The sequence below is a fragment of the Cricetulus griseus genome, unplaced genomic scaffold, assembly GCF_003668045.3.
Source record: "Cricetulus griseus strain 17A/GY unplaced genomic scaffold, alternate assembly CriGri-PICRH-1.0 unplaced_scaffold_1, whole genome shotgun sequence".
Lineage (NCBI taxonomy): Eukaryota > Metazoa > Chordata > Mammalia > Rodentia > Cricetidae > Cricetulus > Cricetulus griseus.
In genome coordinates, this window is record NW_023276808.1 from 3,926,700 (window position 1) to 3,940,139 (window position 13,440).

General features: G+C 37.5%; 1 protein-coding gene across 1 annotated transcript in view; it reads left to right on the top strand.

Annotated features, from left to right (window-relative positions):
- The window catches only part of LOC113838058 (mothers against decapentaplegic homolog 1-like), a 450,092-nt gene that overhangs the window by 209,692 nt on the left and 226,960 nt on the right, over nucleotides 1-13,440 (top strand). Inside the window, exon 9 of the mRNA XM_035453574.1 lies at nucleotides 8,638-8,662. Within this exon, the coding sequence (XP_035309465.1) occupies nucleotides 8,638-8,662 (25 nt within the window). The remainder of the gene's footprint in view (nucleotides 1-8,637; nucleotides 8,663-13,440) is intronic.

Consider the following 13,440-nt stretch of genomic DNA (forward strand, 5'->3'; position numbering starts at 1 on the left):
GTATATCGTTGATGGCTGATATAAGAAAGAACAGTAAGGAATTACACATTACTGACACAAAGTAATACTCATACTTGTATTTCAAAAATCTCTATGAAATTTTTCACTACAAGTCCTTATAGATGACTATGGATTGATTCCCAGGTGATTTTCCTTTTGAGCAGCAAAAGGGAAGTGTATTACTCTCCTTTCTATTAAGTGGATATAAATAACCTGACTCAAAGTAACTTTAGGGAAAAAATACATTTGATTCATAATTTTAAGGTACTCACTTATCAAGCAAAATATTTGCCTCCATGGATCCCAAAGTCATATATTAATCATAATATAAAATTCTTTCACCTTTTGAAATCCTACAGTGTTGAAAAATTCTAACATATAGAATGTCTACAGTGATCTAGGTGTACATTATGTGAGAAAGTTGTGTATCTGCCCACTCTTTTCAAAAAGAGAAGAAGAGGGGAATATATAATAATCAATCTCATTTAAGGAAATGAATTCAGGAAACTATTATCCTATTTTTAATAGTATTTTGGACCCTCAAGTACTAGAGAAGCTCCATGTTTCATACTTCACAATCTCTAGCCCAAATCTTAACTACCATTCCTGTTCTATTCCACCCATGGAGCTTTCCTTGTTTGTCATATGGTTCCAGAATCTACCACAACTTCAGGTGTCCACAGCAAGCAGTGTCCACTCAGGACATCTCTGAAGGTGTTTGAAAACTGTTAGAGTCAGCAGCTCTCCATGAGAACTTCAATTTTGAATTGTCATTCAGGACATTAAAGCAGAAAAATCCCTGCAAACTCCAAAACAGTCTTGGTTCGAGTCTAACAGAATGCAAGGTTTGTTTTTATTGCTTCCCCCTATTATATGTTGATTCTACTATTTACTTTAATCACACTGTATTCACAGTCAGGAACCAGATAATGGTATATGTCAGTCCTTATTAGATCCTTCAGTACCAATAACATAGACTGGATTGGTGCTATCACCTTTGGAATGGGGAATAGTCTTCTCATCTCAATAAACTTAATATACAACCTACTGTCTTATCAATATAAAACAGAGAAAAATATGATTTAGATATTCCCTCACAGTTTTGCCTGGAGAAGTGCCCCTTGACTGAATGTAGATTTTATCAAGTTAAAAATCAATATTAATTACCACACAAAACTGATATAATTTTCTGTGTAGACAGAGCAAACCTTCCTAATTTAGTGATATCTCAAATACCAATGAGTCATGTTTGATGCCAGAAATATAAAACCTTTGAGTATGGATTTATTACTTTACCTGCTACAAGGAACCCAGTTACTCAGCAATTTTCTGAGGATTACAAGAACAGAATTGTGAACATCATGTAGAGTAAGGTATAGTTCAGAAGTCTTCTGACCCATAATTTTACCATATTATGTCAGAATCCCACACAAGTCTAAGCAAAATTTGTCCTATGATTTTGTTACCCAAAAGAGAAAGAAAAAGAGAGAAAGAGAGCATGTGTGTGTGTGTGTGTGTGTGTGTGAGAGAGAAGAGAGAGAGAGAGAGAGAGAGAGGTGGGGGATTCCCTAAGATCCCACTAAAATGTAACTTACAAAGTTACCAAAACACCCGAGCAGTGGTGAGGCACACCTTTAATCCCCGCACAAGGGAGGCAGAGGTAGGAAGATCCCTGTGATTTCTAGACCAGCCTGGTCTACAACAGCTAGTTCCTAGACAGTCTCTAAAGCCAAAGATAATCCCTGTCTCAAAAAAAAAAAACAAAACAAGCAAGCAAACAAACAAAAAAAGTCACCAAAACTGTCACATATATTTGTAACAATTCCTAAGTATGGTTCGCCCTCACAAGATCACACTTTCCCAAAATTCATTATTTCTAGTAATATCTGTATTAAATCCACAATGAAATTCTCTTTTTATTGAGGTGCTTTCTCATGAGGCACAACAGGTAAGTCCAGGCCTAGCATACCAACTACATAATGAGTGCCAGACAGGCTCTTACTGTAACAAACATAGATGTGTACAATAGTGAAAAACTGACCACAGAAAAAGAATCAGTCATCATTACATTCTGCATCTTTATTGTTTGCATAATCAATAAAAATGGGTGATTCTGCCATGATTTGATGGTTCCTCCCAGCCTTAGATACCAGCATTCAGAAGGCAGAGTCAGGCTTATCTCTATGAGTATGAGGCCAGCATGATCTACAGAGTGAGGGCCAGGATAGGATCCAAAGCTACAGAAAAAAACCTGTCTCAAAAAACAAAACAAAAGAAACAACCCAAAACAATGCATTAATCATATCAATCTCTTAAGCACCAAACACTCAACATGAATAGCAGTGGCAACTGGTAAATACAGATATGGCAGGAAATGAGAAGAAGCACACATCTTACATAAAGAAGAAATAAACTAAAGCTGTCTCTCTACAGCAACTTCCCCCACTGCAAACCTTAAGGAACTGAAAACAAGAAATTTTATGAAGAAAATTTGGGGAATGTCCATCATTATCAACAATATGAATATAATTAGATTACAATCATAGATTACAGGAAAACACTACACAGATTCACATCATATGAGGACTAGACTTGTCCCAAAGATACAACAACCAAAAAAATGTAAAATATTTTTGATAGAATGAAGGGGTTGGTGAGAAATAGTCAAGAAATAAAGCAGGGAAAATACAGTCAACTTTTACACACAAAAAAAATTAGAAAAGGAAAAGTGTGATCTTGAACAATGGAATCATCTTCCTATAATTCTATGTATTTAGAAATTATATCAACACAGACTTCACAACTTTCACAAAATTATCTCCAAGTGATACTTGATATGTTGTTTCTGACCATTGACCTAATGATATTTCTTCCAAAAACAGAATCCACATCATCTAGGGCACTCTATGGAAACAGATGTGATAGCCTGCTATGTTGATGTACCTCCTTGTAATATCTTGCTGTTTCAGGTAAATGCAGCACAGTGGATGCTCAATAGCAAAACAGCAGAGAAAATTAATTTAAGTAATTTAACATCCGCTTCCACAAATATGGCACAAAACATTGTTCTTGCCTTATCTAACTGCCAAATACCATACACAATTCAGTAAACCCTGGACATCAGAAACCTCCTTTCTCCCTGGAACTAAACTTCACTGAATCACACCATTGTGTTTAGTTGCAGCACCAAGTCACAAACATTCTTATCATGTATTGGCCAAAGATAATGCACATCACCATTTTTCTACAAGTTCCTAAACCCTTTGCAATATTCAAAATACAAACCTGAAAATGGAATGCAATATTTAGAACTTCGTGAAACCAGATATTCAGTTTTTCTAATATTACTTCCCACTTTAAACAAAAGCACTGCCCATATGTGAACATTGGATATTAATACTGCAAGAATTATATCCACACATTTCATAGCTGCAAAGTCTCCTATTACCCAGTAAATGCATACTGGGAGGAGTGTGCCAAGGCCACTGTCCCGGTAACTACATGGACTAAAAGAACTGCAGTCTGACTCATGATCCATCCACGTCCCAACAGAATTGAAAGCTTACTGGGTGGTGGTGGTGGTGGCATATGCCTTTAAGCACTTTGGAGGCAAAGTCAGTCAGATTTCAGTGAGTTCAGAAGCAGCCTGGTTCAAGGTGAGTTCCAGAACACCCACGACTGTACACAGAGAAACCTTGTCTTGAAAAACAAACAATAACTAAATGGATGAATTAATAAATAAATAAATGAAACAATTGGTCAATAGGCCTGCTCTGAACACCATTCACTCACCATGGTATAGCTTGTGGTCTTTTGTACAACTTGTTTCAGCAAAGTCAGAAGAGAACTGTTCCTCGAGGTTGTAGGTTAAGATATCTTTACTCAAATAATACCAGCCAAGCACAAGCCAGAGTGTGCCCTGGGGCAGAAAGCTAGGGAGGACAGAGTGCTCCCACCTGTTTGCCGTACCTTAAGAACTCCCCACAGGTCATTCTGAACTTCCCCTGACCATGCCCTGACAGGTGTGGTTAAGAACACCTGTAGCCAGCACTTAGGAAGCATGGTTATGGTGTCTACCTACAGAGAACCATGGGTAGAATCCACAAGTTACCTGCCAATAGTACTCCTAATTTATGAACTCCCCAGAACCCCTCATTTGTTGGGCCTAAACAGGCTCATATGGGAAGCCCAGTGTAGCCTGAGCCTGAATTGCATTTAATGCTTAGATGTGAGGCCCAGTGTAATCTCATGAGCCTAAATAGAGTTTGACGACCTGTCTCTGGTCTGTAACCTCGATATGGGGTTGACTCAGCAAAGCCGGATGTAAGACTGCTATCTGCCAGTTTGGTGGAATATTATTGGCCCTTACTCCTCAAGTGACCATACCCAATCCTAACATACCAATCACCTAGGTCAACACTATATAAGTTCCTGTCTGTTGGAATGAATCGAGATCCTGCTTCAACAAGTCTCCTTACTCAGTGTATATTTCTGCCCCCTCTTTGCCCCCTGATAACTATGAATTGCGAGGGTGTCAGGCATCCAATACTCACCATCCTGCTCAGCCCCAGGAAAAGACAAGTTGGGCTGTCAGTTTCCCTTCTCTACTTGTCTGAGAACAGGATACTAGAAGTTAAGTAACATAAAATCACTCAGCAAGAATATTCCTAAAAGAATTTCTTAAGTACACCAATTACCTGAAGCAACAGGTCATTCTACAGGCACATGGTCCTGAGGTAAAGGTCACAACAGTTATGAAAGATAGGACAAGTAGAAGGAAAAAGATAAATGCTAGGTTGGGGAAGTATTGCAAAGGATATGCCCCAGACAAATTAAGTATTTTTTTAAATAATATTTATTTATTTATTTATGTATACGGTGCTCTGACTGCATAAATCCATGCAGGCCAGAAGAGGGCACCAGATCTCATTTTAGAAGTTTGTGAGCCACCATGTGCTTGCTGGGAATTGAACTCAGGACCTCTGGAAGATCAGACAGTGCTCTTAACCTCTGAACCATCTCTCCAGGATCTAACTAAGCTTCTTGTATACTAAATAAATGGGGTTGGAGGATGGAAGGAAATGGGAAAATTATATGAAATTATCAAAAACTATCATATAATGGGAGAAATTCAGAAGGAGACTAGTCAAACAATGCCACAAAAGGGAAACAGAGATTCTCAGGAATATTACTAACACTAGGCATTGGTGGCCCATGCCTTTAATCCCAGCTCTTCGGGAGGCAGAGGCAGACTGATGCCTGTGACTTCGAGGTCAGCCTAGATGAAAAATACTGTAGCAGTTAAGAGCATTGAAATGCCTTTTAAAGCATCCAGCTTTAATTGCCAGGGCATAAAGAAGAAGCTCACTACTGATGATCCCAGTACCCTGCTTTAGCAGCCTGGACAGTGTGACAGGTGCTTAAATGACATTGCCTCTCCTGCTCTTGTCACTAGGAGGTCAGATACCTTCCTTGTGGCAAGGGACCAATCAGAAGTTTGCTGGAAGGGCTGTGCTTTATGACTCTGGTTGTGATTTACTGCACAAGTGCACAGGAGTGACATGCAGAGCATTGCTATTGCCTTGGGAGGGCCTATAGGCCAAAACTACCAGTTGACCCAACACACCAATCCTGAGAGTGTTATGAGCCATGAGACACTCCCCTAGATCCACTCAATATATTTCCCTCCTCATGGTACCCTGGGTCCTTCTCTAATCACCTGCTACCATGCAAGGACAAAGGGTATGAGCTACTGGAGTTAGCTCAACAAACAATAAAACACTCTTTGATTTTGCATAGAAATGTGCAAATGTGTATCTTGGTGACTTGGGGAGTTCAGAGTTTGGGCACAACACCTACTCTCTATAGGGGCAGAATCAGGGTTACTGACACCATCTCCTGCCCTTACCAGCCATGGTGACAGGAGACTCACACCATAATTATTTTCCTAGCTGTGTTGAAGTTCTTTCTTTTATAACAGCAATCAGGACACAGAGGCAAAGCTCAATGTGAGTTTTAAAGCCTGTGTTATATATTATACAAACAGAAACCAAGACACATATATAGAGAATGATAGCGAGAGAAAGACAGACAGACAGAGACAGAAGAAAACTGATTAACATTAAAGAAAGGTAACATCAGGAGTTGGTGGTGCACACTGAATCCCAACACTGGGAGGCAGAGGCAGGTGGACCTCTATGAATTCAAAGGCAGCCTGGTCATCAAAGAAATTTCCAGGACAGGCTCCAAAGCAATACAGAAAAACTCTGTCTCAGGAAAATAAATCGAATCAAACAAAAAATAAGCAAACAAAAACCCAGAAACTGGAAGAAATATTGTGGCTCAGGAGCCATTGCTTATAACCTGAATAACCTATGACATGACTCTCAAGACAGGCAGGTCAGGCCAACTCCATGGTGCCCTGCCAAGCCTTTAACCCAGTAAAATCCTGACCCTGACATGCAGTGTCTGCTATGACTCTCAACATTTCCATCTTTCATGTCCTACAACAACAGCCAAGCAAGCACTTTGGAGAGCTTTTACAGCTTTTCCTATTTAAAGTCTTGTTTTATCTTCAACATTCTTCCTACAGTCCACATTCCTACTTCCATTACAGAAAAAAATCACTTTGAAGTACCAATTTATGTTCCAACATTCTTCTCTGTTGCTGTGATTAAATTCTCTAAGTAAAACCAACTCCAGGAATGAATTGATTTTGTTGTTACCCTTAGGCTGGTGTTTATCTTTTTGAGAGGTTAGGAGAGAAAAGTTAGGCACTGAAGGAAAAACACGTGGAACCACTGTTTCTTGATTTTCTGTTTTGCTTTGTCACAATCTTGTATTCAGCTACGTCTCTTAAACATCAAGGCTCACATTACCAACTCAGTGGAAGTCTTCTTCCCATAGCAATCATCACTCAATGCAAACTTTTTAGACAGAAATCAGACATATAAATCTAAGAACTCACTCAATTGATGTTCGCTCAGAATACCCTAGGTTTTGTCATGTTGACACCTGAGTCTAATTAGGAGACAGAGACAATAATATATGAGAAGATATGTGTATGAATCCATTATAAAACTCTCTTTTTCGCTGATGTGTTTTTGTGTGATGTAGAACAGGTGATCTCTGTAAGATGCAGGCATAGCATACCTACTATATAATGAGTTCCAGGCCAGACAGGGTTAGAAAGAGACTATGTCTCAAAGAGACTAAACCAAAATTTTCTACTTAATAAAGTTTAGAGCTGTGAAAATGTTTTAGCAGATAAAGTGCTCACTTTGCAACCATCCCTCCTCTTTTGTATTCTAACGACAGTTGCTACAGTGCATCCCTATAATCCAATGCTTTTGATGACAGATAAAATGTAGACATAAGAAATCCTGCCAAGTCTATTTACATGGCAATGTAACGTATAGACCCTGTCTCAAACATGCTAAGTGTAAGAGGCAAACATCCAAAAGTGTTCTCTGAGCCATGCATTGGTGGCTTATGACTTTATTCCCAGCACTTGGGAAACAAAGGCAGGCAGATCTCTGTTTATGAGACCAGCCTTGTCTACAAATGAGTTCCAGGATAGGCTCTAAAGCAACACAGAGAAACTGACTCCAAAACCAAAAAAGTGTTCTCTGATATTTACACCCAAACCATGACACATATGCACAACTTCCACAAATAAAGAATCCCATACATACAAACAGACAGAAGTAAATAAATAGTAAAATTATAATAGGCTGGTTTGGCACACACTCTTAATCCAACACATGGGCAGCAGAGACAAGCAAAGTTCTATGAATTTGGGGCAAACCTCATCTGAATTATGACTTCAAGGGCAGCCAAAGATATGTAGAGAAAACCTTTCTCAAAATAAAACTCCAACTCTGATTATAATTGACTCATCCTGAAATGCATTTCCAAATTATAATGAAGTGTTCCAGCTTAATCTCAGCAGGGATCCCAAGGTACAGGAAAATATGTCTTAAAGTCATTTTTGGTGTCTGCCAGTGGTATCAATTTTTTTTCTGATATGACTATAGCTAAAAATGATAGCAGAGATAGGCAGATCTCCTTGATTTCATACCAATCTGGACTACATAGTGAATGATAGTAAGTCATTTCTCAATGATAGAAACACTCTCTCTCTCTCTCTCTCTCTCTCTCTCTCTCTCTCACAAATATAGTTTAATATAATTTTGCTCAGATGCTTGAGAAAAGATCTCATAATTAAGCTCTAGCTAGCCTAAGACTCATACTGTATAGTTTAATGAATAATATATATTGAATATTTTAAAACACATTGTAATAAACATTTCATTCCATACCATTAGTTCATTATTCAAAGCATGACAGTTTTCTATAAAAGAGGGATCTTCGAACAATTGTCTGCATATTTCCTTAAATTCAAGAAAATTGAAAGTGGGAGAAGTTTTAAACTATTTTTATTCCTAGGTGGTTTTTCCTCTATCAAATCATTGTATGAAATCAGTGTCAATACTTTCTTGAACCTGTATCTATTAGATAAATTTATCTATTTATATAAATTTTGCTAGTTTATCAATGGATTAAGATGAGATAAATGCACATTTTGTTTTAATGCTATGTCCCCAACTCTGGAAGCTGAAATAATGCCTATTAAAGTAATTTTACAACTCCCAGTAACCCAGTGAATTTTTAAGACTTTTTTGTAAATAGTTATAAATATTGAAATTTTTGTAATAGCAAACTATTTTAAAATTTACCAGGATCAAAAAATAAAAAAAGGTTTTTGTTAATACGTGATCATAGTATTATTTCTGTGCTATCAAAACCTTGAGTTAAATAGCCTTTACTGTATAATACAAGAAATAAAGAATGAATATAGCTGAATAGTAGATTTTCCATTAATAACACATGATGAGAAATTATACTAGCCTATCTATAATATGATCCTCTCAGAAGTAAATTTGTCAGGGTTCCTCAAATTTCCTCTCTAAAGGGTAATGGATAATGTACTGACTAAGGTACAATTTCTATAGCTGTGAAGAGACACCATGTACATGTCTAATTTAAAGGAAAACCATTTGATTTGGGTGGCTTATATTTTCAGAGGTTTTATCAAATATTATCACAGTGCAACATGGTAGAATGCAGGCAGACATGCTGCTGTAGGAGGACCTCGAGATTGTTCATCTTCACCACTGGCAATAGCAAGTAGTCTGGGACATTGGGCACTGCTTAAGCATATATAAGATCTCAGCATACACCCTCTTCAACACTTGCTTCAACAAGGCCTTATCTACAGCAACAAACCACACCTCCTAAGAATGCCATTCCCTATGACTTATAGGGGCAAATTACATTCAGACTAATACATGCACTATGTATTAAAGTTCACAAGGAAGTATCATATGTCCTTCTTCATGAGTAAACAATGAACCCATTCTACTGAGAAAGAAAAAAAATTAAGTTTAGTTTCACAATAGAATTTATTAAGCCATGAAATTTTTGGTGGGGCATACCTAAGGACCCATGATAAATTACATAAAGTATTCAGCTTACATTTAACCCAGTGTGGGAATAATGAAATTGTTGTTGATTATCCTCAAATTATACAGGGAGGCTAGTGAGGATCTTCATTTATACAAGTTATATTTTTGAGATGCCTGTTTTAACAACTTTGATTCAAATAACTTGTACAAGTTAAAATTTTGTTTTTCCCATTATTTCGGGTGCCTAAAGATAAGCCATTCTATCATTGATTCCAAGGCATTCTGGTTTATATTTTGTTATTAATGGTCAAACATATATGAGAATCAGAAGCTTGATTGTAATGAGCATAGTAAGTAACTGTCATTTAGATATGTAAAAATAGCTTAGTCAATAACTATTACAAGAAATTCTGTCCCTAGAAAGCAAAGGCAGTGACATCACTAACCAACAAATGATGATCAGCCACAGTTCTAGAACTCCATGAAACCAGTGGATTTGGATTCCTTTATTAAGCTTTTTTTAGGTTTTTGGAAAGATAAAACAAGACCCTGCCTCAACAATAGCTTTGATGAGTTTTATTTTTTGCAAGTTATAATTAATTCAATGAAAAACATTTGTTATTCTCATAAGTTATATAGCATGTAATACTGTTCGATGAACTATTTTATGTTTTAATAAAGAAATCTTTTTGTTGGAATATAATGTTTATCAATTTTGATGGTTATTATATTTTCCCACCTATGGAAAAAATGCAAAACATTTCCATGATGTGACACATATCTTGGTTTTAATTCTGAGCTCACCATATCACTAAAGTATACAGGTTGCTTTAATTTAGCAGTTTCTTTTTTACCTAATATCTCCCAATGCTATTTTTTGCTTCCAAAGCATTTAGAATGTAAAGCTAATAATCTATTATTTAATCTATCTCTGGGAGTCTTAATTACCATTTTCTGTTTATTAAACATATGTCTTAAGGAACCTCATAAACTTAATGTAAGTAAACTTTATCAGTAAAATAAATCACAACTCAGATATGGGGATAAGAATCTGAAACAGCAGAAATGGGGTGGTGGCACACGCCTTAAATCCCAGCACTCGGGAGGCAGAGGCAGGTGGATCTCTGTGAATTCAAGCCCATCATGGTCTACAAGGACAGCTTCCAAAGCCACAGAGAAACCCCATCTCAAAAAAAAACAAAAAAAGTAACTGAAACAGCAAAGAACCAGTTGAGTAGCCACCAATGACTCCTCCCTCTTGTGTTCCTCCATCTAAAAAGGAGAAAGATCTTCTCTCTGCTTTACCTTAATACTTCCTGTCTCCAATCTGGCCACAAACATCCAAACCTCTGTGGTATTTTTGGTCAGTTAATGTCTGTCTCTGTTCTCTGATCCCCACAAACTTTATTATCAAAATATGAACAAAATACCACAGAATACCGAGCAACTTCTCATCTCTCTCACACTTTTGCTACTTCCATTCCTCAAGTGCAAGACTCCATGGCAAATTTCTCATAGCTTGGATATCTCAAATGCAAGGCAGCAATAGTGCTTCATGCAGTGAATTCATAGAGACTCTTTACTGGGGCTCTGTCTGTTTCAAGCATTGATGTGTAGTGTGAAGTGTGAAGAACAGATCACAGAAGACTCATTCATTTTCTATTTTTCATCTTTATTCTTTCCATAATCATTTACAAAAGTTGATTCAACCATGTTTTGATGGACCTTATAAAGATTGGAGCAAATTTGCTACAGTTTTTGTACAATGAAGCACCTGAGACAAGGAGGTACTTTGCATAATCATTCCATAAGCGAAAGGCTTAGCTACATAGAGTATCACAACTGTGCTGCAATACTAGGATTTAAGGTAGAGCAGGGCCTTTTCTTCATATTGTTAGAAAACTTGAAAATTGCTGTCTCCTTTCCATCACCGGACTGCCATCTGAAATTACCTAATGCTCTTTTTCTTAATAAAATAGATTTTCTTTCCTTCCTACTTGTGTTTTTTCACTTTATCCCTGAAAGAGTAAACAGCAATAACCATCCAAAAACAGCAATATTTTATCTAAGACATAAGCCCATTAGTCTTAAGCTCAATTGTATTCATTTTCTTGAGACATTTAAAGATTAAGAAACATTGGGGCCAACATATCACACAAATAAACTCTAGCTAATGTTTTCAAAAAACCTTCTAAGCATGTGTGCTTACTTATCAGGCTAAGATCACCTAATACAATAAAAAAGGAGTAAAGCCAGGTTTGGCCTGGAGGGCCACAGCAAAAGAATGATATGATTGTTTTATTGAGAGGAAACAGACTTTTTATATCTTTATCAGAAATATAAAATAGTGGCAATTTCCAGGATCAATAGAGTTGTAGTTGCCATGATTATACGAAAATTGCAAGCCATAAAGAGAAACAAGATAAATGTCTAATAACTATTTTCTTGTAAAGCTTACATACTTCCTTGATTACTAGGCAAACATATGGAGAAATACACATTAGCCTGAATGCTTCACTACCTGATGGAGTGCATCAGTTCATCAGGAATTGGAAGACACACTGTGACTTAGAGCAATGGCCTCAGCATGAATATCTTATGACACATGTCTCTCAAAGTCAGTCTAACTCCATGGAGCCAGGCAGATCCTTTTGCCCAGTAAAATACTGACCCTGGCCTCCAGTCTCTGCCATTACTCTCAATATTCCCATCTTTCACGTCCTACAAAAACAGCCAATTAATCACTATGGAGAGCTTTCATTTTTTTTTTGCCATCTAAAGTCTTGATACCATCAACTTCTTCCAAATGTCAACATTCCCATGTCCATTACAGAAAAAAAAAACATTTTGAAGTACCATTTTTTGTACCAACATTCTTCTCTATTGCTGTGATTAAATTATCTAAGTCAAAGATATTCAGGTAATGAACTGATTTGGTTGTTACTCCCAGGCCAGTGTCTACCTTTGTGGGTTCTTAGGATAGAAACTCGAATTAGCCACTGAAGGTAAAACATGTGGAACCATTGTTTCTTGATTTTCTCTCTTGCTTTGTCACCATCTTGTGCTCAGCTAGCTCTCTTAGCCATCCCAGCCCCATTTCTTCAGAGACATTGTCAACTCAGTGGATATATTCTTCCCACCTCAGTTATCACTATCCCAATCTGTTTCAGGCAGAAATCAGACATTCTGATCTAAGAAAACACTCAGTTGATGTTCACTCAAATGAAAATAAATGTTCTCATGTTGACACCTGAGAGTAATTAGAAGACAGAGACAGTAATATATCAGAAGAATATATCACTCATCATGCTGTTGCTTCTGTGCTTATCCATGCTCACTTCAAATCACCTACAGTAGCACTCATAGTGCTGTTATCAATACACTTGTTCCCGTTCTGGTGTAAAACCAAGCCTGCACCATGGCTCAAGGAAATGTCCTGCAAGACTCACAATTGCTGTGCTGGCTGGGAGTCCCTGATTGGCTCTTGTTGCATGGGCTACAAGATCAGTTCCTTAAGGGTTAGAGTATGCTTAAAGACACAGCACAGAGGTTGGTGGCCCTGGCTTCTACTCCAGATCCAGACCTCTGTGCATATGTTGGCTACAGAGCTCTTTAACCTGACACAAATTTATAATCAATGACCTGCTTCTCAAACCTCCGAGCTGACATACTTTGTCAAGCAGGACAGAGCATATTTGCAGAGGAGAGTTACCTAATTGCAAATTCAAAATTCACTGGCTCAAGATAAGTTTCCCAAGTGTACACCCACACAATATGCTCTGTTAATTCACATGACATGATTTAAAACATTCTGGGAGCCGGGCACATGTGGCATAAGAATTTAATCCCAGTACTCGGGAGGCAGAGGCAGGAAAATCTCTGTGAGTTTGGAACCAGTATGGTCTACATGTAGAGCTGGTTTCAGAAAACCCTACAAAGCCACAGAGAAACCCTGTTTCAAAAAATAAAAACA